We start from the raw sequence: 7,394 nt of genomic DNA, 5'->3' as shown, positions 1-7,394 counted from the left end.
TTGTTGTTCCTCTGTAAAGGTCAATCAGATGACAGCAGTGGGTTGAGCCTCTTACTGACCAGCCCCATATGCTTTCACACAAGTTCCTGTGACACTAATACTGCACTCTTAGTGGACACTTATCTGTCTGCAGTCATATCAAGCATTCTTGTTTCTGGTCCCTTTCCATCTGTCTGGCGGTGTCATATTTTTTAAATTCCGATTATGGGCAGAGTAACACAAAAAAAAAAATTAGGATGCTTTACCTCGTCACAGTGCTCTGTGCGGTTGAGTCCCGCCCCTTCCGTCACATAATTGGCTGGCTGTGAGTGAGGTCTGCTCTGATGAATGTGGGCAGCCATCAGTCAAGCTGTCAGCATGCTGCAGTAATTGAGTTGCTTTAATAGAGTTTAGAGTTACAGTCAGTCCTCGGTCTGCACGTCATTCTTGAATGTTCATTTTATGCACAGTTGTAAAATGCAGGTCCTGACATGGCTTGTTGCAGTAAAATTTATGGGGTCTTGTTTTTCTGCCTTTAAATTAGTGACCGAATGTTTTTTTTTGCAATATGTGTATTTTGGGGATAATTTTTGAAATGCATTCGTAGTCTGTGTGGTTTATGATTGTTCCAAATTATTGTGTGTGTGTGCAGGGGCTTTAGTGTACCAGAGTGAATGTTTTTTTTAACAAGTTTGACCTCCAAACCTTTTTTTCTCTTCCAGATGAGAGAGAGGCAGTGCAAAAGAAGACTTTCACTAAATGGGTGAACTCTCACCTGGGCCGTGTGACCTGCAGAATCGGTGACCTCTACACTGACCTCCGCGATGGACGCATGCTTATCCGACTGCTGGAGGTTCTCTCCAGTGAACAACTGGTCAGCATCCATCCATCCCTCCCTCTAAACTTGTTTTTCTTGTCATGTTCATCTGTCAGTTTCAAACACTTCATTGCTGTGAATATCCATACACTTTCATTTCATTAATTTAATTTCTTGTTCTCTCTCTCTCAGCCAAAGCCAACCAAGGGCCGTATGCGCATCCACTGTCTGGAGAACGTTGACAAGGCTCTGCAGTTCCTAAAGGAACAAAAGGTTCATCTGGAGAATATGGGTTCTCACGACATAGTCGACGGAAACCACCGCCTCACACTTGGACTCATCTGGACTATAATCCTCCGCTTCCAGGTAGGATGATGTGGCTTCGGCTAGACTTAGGTGTGTGTCTAAGCCTGTGAGTCAGTTGATACAGCATCTCACCCGTCATTGATAAAAAGGGAACACCTGTTCTTAACTAAATTATGTCAATTGTTTTGGTGCACTAATTATGGTTGTGTAGGGAATCTCACAATATTAAATATAGTCCTGACTTTGGAATTTGTTTAAAAAAAAAAGTTTGTGTGTGATTTGTCATTATTGTGATCTTTTGTCTTCTTTTAACCCAGTTCTGTTCTTTTTGTTTGTCTTTCAAATGGCTTTATCAGTGTCATCTATTCATATTGAATAGATTTTGCCACTTCATTGCCCCTTTTTTTTTTATTTGCCTGTCCTTTTTTAAAATCAGCTCAATATTCTTTCTATTGAAATAGGCTAATTATCAAAGCCCAGTGATCCAGACTGCTTACTGCGTTTCATCACTGCCTCTGATTATTTTGTGAAGATGTTGCTGATTTGTGTTTTATTATGTTGCTGAAAAGTGAAAACAAGATATTGAAAAATTTTTCCTTTTCCTTTTTTTGCTGAATGAATTGAAGCAGATTATAAATTATTGTACGGATATACTCTGGAATGGATCTAGATTACTTTAAAAAAAAAAATTATTACTTTTATTAAGCAAAGTGCATTGAATTGGTCAAAAGTAATGACAGTAATGACTTTGATATTGTTACAAAAAAACTATTTAAAAATAAATCCTGTTCTTTTGAATTTATATTCATTCTGAAAAAACAACATTAAACGTTTCCACAAAGATATTAAACAGCACAGCTGTTTTCAACATGAATAGTAATAAATGTTTCTTGAGCTCCAAATCTACATTTTACAATGGTATCTGAAGTATCATGTGACACTGAAGACTGGAGTAATAATGCTGAAAATTCAGCTTTGCAATCACAGAATTTTTTTTAATTTTGAATGTATTAAAATAGATATTATTAAATAGATAATTTTAATTGTAAAATTATTTCTTAATATTACTTTTTACTGTATTTTTGATCAAATAAATGCAGCCTTGGACAGCATAAGAAACTGACCACAAACTTTTCAGTGGTAGTGTATAAATAAGACCAGTAAAAGATGTGAATTGCAGCAAAAATTGTATAGTTTTTTTTATGGTTGGTTTGTGTTAAATAACTTAAAGGCCATGAACACACAACAGCTAAATACAACTGTCACTGCTCTTCTGAGTGTCATGTACTAAATCATGTTTAGTGCACAGTGTTTGGTTATTTATGACAACTGCATTCTACAACTTAATTTACTCCCAAACATTCAGGTAGTGATTACAGTATTTATGTTAACTTGCCAGTAGTGTATACAAAACTGAACTAAAGAATAACTTACAGAACATAAACAAAACAAAAAAACAGCATCTATGTTGACAGGAGTCTACTTAAAAAGGTTTAAAAATTCACCCAAACCTAAAATTTAAACTGAGAGGTAAAGATAAGAAGTTTACACAGTTAAATGTTTTACGTCTCACTTGTTTGAACAGATCCAAGACATTAGCGTTGAGACGGAGGACAACAAAGAGAAGAAATCCGCCAAAGATGCTCTGCTGCTGTGGTGTCAGATGAAGACTGCAGGGTAAGAGAGGAAGAGAAAGAAATGAAGTGAATCGATGACTGAATGATGCTTCTGTTTTCTTGAACACACACTAGTTCTGGTTCTGTACTAATGAAAGCTACTCTCCTTTCAGGTACCCGAATGTCAATGTCCACAACTTCACCACCAGCTGGAGAGACGGTCTAGCGTTCAATGCTATAGTGCACAAACACAGGTATCGATCTGAGCTCACAAACACACAAACTAACATTAAAGTACACCAGTACAAGGCCTTTGTTCTCAAACACATGACAGGCTTTGGTATGACTGCAATTTCCACATAGTAGCATGTGCTCATGCTCTTCACGGCCCTTCATTCTTCAGCATGTTCCCACACATACAGAGAGGTCTGCTGGGGCCACCAACGGCATTCTGGAACTTTAACTTTGTTCTGTAAAAGTGTGTATAGATGAATACATCAATAAGTTGAAGGAATCATTTTATTACATCATGTGTAAATGTGTAAAGACAAGTTAGTTATGTTAATCCAGCTTTTCACTATTTTTGTTATGCTCATAAATTGTAATGAAATATATTTAAGTAAAAAATAACATGCAAAATGGAAGCATGTGCTCTCAAAGTTTTGGTCCCAGCTGTATTTACTGTACATTGTATGATTTGTATATTTGAGGTGAGATTCCTCTTTCGTCTTCCTGTGAAATCATTTTATCATAAACTAATTGGGCCACGTAGGATCTCTTGCTGTATCAGTCCCACCATCCCCTCATTTTTGCTCTCTTCCTCTCAACTGTCGCCCAGCAGCTTTTGTTCTTTCTGCAATTTTTTTCATGCAGCATAACATAAAAAAGGAAACGTTGAATTAAGTTGACCTAAATAAGGAAAGAAAATCCCTTACAGTGATGGAGTGCTTCCCTCTTTTGTTGGAGAAGTGTACTGCAGTGATCTTAGTGACAAACTGAAATGTCCTCTTAGCAAAGAGTTTTACCGCCTCAAAATAACATTCCTGTTGATTTTCTTCTTTCTTTCTTTCTCATTTTTAGGTCAGACTTGATTGACTTTGATAATCTTAAGCGTTCTAATGCCCACTATAACCTGCAGAATGCCTTTAATGTGGCTGAGAAGGAGCTGGGTCTTACCAAGCTACTGGATCCAGAGGGTGAGATTCAGATATGTGCATAAATAGCATATACATGCATCATTTTTAACCAGATAGTAAAGACACATCTACCCACAGACACTCGACAAAAACAATATACTCTGAGATACACACAGAACCTTTGGGTGGAAGGTGTCCAGACAGACCAAATCAAGAGACAATCTGCTGAATGAAAAGAATGAACAAAAGAGCGTATTTTTATTATTATTAACTAGCCAATGTATTTCTGTCATATCTCTTGCTCTGTAGATGTGAATGTTGATCAGCCTGATGAGAAGTCCATCATCACATATGTAGCCACATACTACCACTACTTCAGCAAGATGAAGGCGCTCGCTGTAGAGGGAAAGAGGATCGGCAAGGTACATGAGAGAATTACACTCTCCCCTTATGTTTACATAGCCATTTCCTGAAGTGTTTCTGTAAGTGTGGTTCATTAGTCTATAAAGTGAATAGGGGTGTATTCGACTGTTTCTGTAGGTGCTGGACTATGCTATCGAGGCAGATCAGCTGATAGAGAAATACGAGACTCTGGCATCAGAGCTGCTGCAGTGGATTGAACAAACCATCGTTACCCTTAATGACCGTCAACTCGCTAACTCACTCAGTGCGGTTCAGAACCAGCTACAGGCCTTCAATACCTACCGCACTGTGGAGAAACCACCTAAGTGAGTGATCAAGTAAAAAAATGGTGTAAAAGAGTGGTGTCAAGGCAACATGAAGTCAAGTTTGACCCTATTTGCTTTTTTAATGCACGTTCCTGGTCTTACTGATCAATTGGTGCATATAATTCCATAGCAGAAAAATATTTGTAATCTTCAGTTAAAATGCATTAACTTGCTCTTGCTTTGAAACGACTTGTGCAGGATTTTTCTTAGTATATTTGTCTTGTTATCCAGTACTAATATCTAAGCATTCTTATATCAAGAAGCAAAATTACTCAAGATGTTAAGTCTTGATTTCTGCCAATGGAAAATGTTTTCCCTGTGAATTAAGTTTATTTTTCTTACCCCATTGGCAGATATTTTTTTCTTGTTTTAAACATAATCTCACTTTAAAAAAAAATCAGAACACAAGACTGAATATCTTCAAAAAGTCATTTTGCTCAATTTCATTAAATAATGTTGATAAACATTATCCAACACTGCAAAATATATTTGTATTGTTTTCCAGTAAACTATCCCTTTAAATCATAAAGCATTTACTTGAGAAGCAAAAAGATTGTTTTCTGGAGAAATGCAAGTTGAGATTGTTTAAAACAAGAAAAAATATCTACCAATGGAGTAGGACAAATATTTTTCCCCTCCTTTGAATTAAGTTTATTTTCCTTACCCATTTGGCAGATATTCTTTCTCGTTTTAGAGAAAAACTTAATTTTGATAAAAAAAATTCTCCAGAAAACTTAAAAAAAAAAATATATATATTTTTTTACATTTCTCAAGTAAATGTATCTTGAATTAAGAATGTTTAGCTATTTGTACTGGAAAACAATAAACATATAGTAAGTAAATAATTATTTGCACTGTTGGATAATGTTTACCAATAGCTAAATAGATGTGTAGGCATTGTTTTAGCAAACTCGCATTCAATCTGGCTGTATTGTGGTGTGTAACACCCAGTTTTCACTATCCAATCAATTCCCAATAGATAAAATCAAGTTATGTTCAACAATTGTTCTCACTGAATATCCTGTTTAACTCAACAATCACATTACAATAGAGTAAAGTGAGCTATACTGGATTTTTATGTTGACTTTATATGTTTGATACCTAAAATACATTCTAGATGCATCCCTTTATTATTGTATGTTTTGACAGGTTCACTGAAAAGGGAAATTTGGAAGTTTTGCTCTTCACCATTCAGAGTAAAATGAGAGCAAACAATCAGAAAGTCTACATGCCAAGAGAGGGAAAACTCATCTCTGACATCAACAAGGTCAAATGCTATTGTATATGTGAATCTACACAAATCTAGCTTGAGTTTAGAGTGATGCTCATGGCCTGTTGTGTTTGCTGTTTGTCTGAGAAGGCGTGGGAGAGGCTAGAGAAAGCGGAACACGAGAGAGAGTTGGCACTGAGAAATGAGCTGATTCGTCAGGAGAAGCTGGAGATGTTGGCCGCACGCTTTGACCGCAAAGCAGCCATGAGAGAAACCTGGCTCAGCGAAAACCAGCGGCTAGTGTCACAGGTGAAGTAGATTTGACACTTAGAAGAAAATATTTATAGTATGATGTGAGATGATGGCTAATATAAAACATTGTCTCCACCTTTAGGACAATTTTGGTGTTGAACTGGGCGCTGTGGAGGCAGCCACTCGCAAACATGAGGCCATCGAGACCGACATCCAGGCATATGGTGAGCGCGTAGCAGCTGTAGAAGCTGTTGCTCGAGAACTGGAAGCGGAGGGATATCATGAAGTGCGGCGCGTACTGGCACGGAGGGATAACGTGCTCAGACTGTGGGAGTATCTGAAGGAACTACTTGCGGCACGGCGAGAGAGGCTGCTAGCACACAGAGACCTGCAGCGCCTCCTACAGGAGATGAGCTACATCATGGACTGGATGGAAGACATGAAGGTATGGACTCATTCAGACTATGGCTGCACAATTAATCACAATGAAACCGCAAGCGATTTGGCAAAGGTAGGGCTGGGTACCGAGTTCGATACTTTTTAGGTACCGACCAAATTGCCTCGATACTATCGAGTATCGAAAAATGACATGTTGTTCGGCACCAGATTTCGATACCTGACTGTACGTTCACACCGCCGCCGGCGAGAGCGGCAAAATTCGCTCTCGCCGCCCTGCCACCGACGCCGTAGAAAGATTCGGTGACGCTCTGACGTAGATTAGAATGCGTGATTTTTTTTTCCTCTCAGGCGGAGGACTTCTACATTCCGATTGGTTGCCGCTGGTTGCCGCCGAACCGCGTCATAGCTTATTACCATAAAGTTGACTTGATTTCAACTCCTCTCGCCGTCCAAGACGCGCCGCGCCGCCCTCGCCGGAGCTCGCCGCCGGCTCTCATTGAAAATGAATGGCTTCCGGCCACTTTGACGCTCTCGCCGCCGGCGGTGTGAACGCACAGTAAGGGGTTAACTCGTCAACGTCAGTGCTCAAACAAATACATATGAAATGCACAACGACACACCTAAAGTCGCTCACGCACATATACGCAAACTCTACACACACGAGACGCGCGGAACTCTCATATAAGCCGCACGCGCACACAAACTGTCCATGCACATACTCATATGAGGCGTGCGCACGCACACGCACACACACACACACACACAAACTCGCGCACATACTCAATGAGACGCGAGCACACACACACACACAATACCCTAAAGATGTGGAAAAGTCGATCAAAAGTGTGGCTACATTTCTCCAGGCTCGATGCCAAGCGTGCGATGCAGTATTTGCGGTAAAATAATTGCTGCAAAGACCGTTACCACGACAGATATGATGAAGACCTTGAC

At 39.1% G+C, this 7,394-nt stretch overlaps 1 protein-coding gene across 5 annotated transcripts in view; it reads left to right on the top strand.

The window, feature by feature from the left end:
• The window catches only part of sptbn2 (spectrin, beta, non-erythrocytic 2), a 98,969-nt gene that overhangs the window by 66,990 nt on the left and 24,585 nt on the right, over window positions 1-7,394 (top strand). For all 5 annotated transcript variants that reach the window (XM_082169113.1, XM_082169115.1, XM_082169117.1 and 2 more), the window contains 10 exons: window positions 702-853; window positions 989-1,162; window positions 2,688-2,779; window positions 2,892-2,972; window positions 3,799-3,914; window positions 4,164-4,276; window positions 4,395-4,582; window positions 5,732-5,849; window positions 5,943-6,101; window positions 6,187-6,489. In XM_082169113.1, the coding sequence (XP_082025239.1) occupies window positions 702-853; window positions 989-1,162; window positions 2,688-2,779; window positions 2,892-2,972; window positions 3,799-3,914; window positions 4,164-4,276; window positions 4,395-4,582; window positions 5,732-5,849; window positions 5,943-6,101; window positions 6,187-6,489 (1,496 nt within the window). The remainder of the gene's footprint in view (window positions 1-701; window positions 854-988; window positions 1,163-2,687; window positions 2,780-2,891; window positions 2,973-3,798; window positions 3,915-4,163; window positions 4,277-4,394; window positions 4,583-5,731; window positions 5,850-5,942; window positions 6,102-6,186; window positions 6,490-7,394) is intronic.

The sequence above is a fragment of the Leuciscus leuciscus genome (assembly GCF_965113295.1).
Source record: "Leuciscus leuciscus genome assembly, chromosome: 5".
NCBI lineage: Eukaryota > Metazoa > Chordata > Actinopteri > Cypriniformes > Leuciscidae > Leuciscus > Leuciscus leuciscus.
Note: the sequence above shows the minus strand (reverse complement) of the source record. Positions and strands in the feature narration are given on the sequence as shown.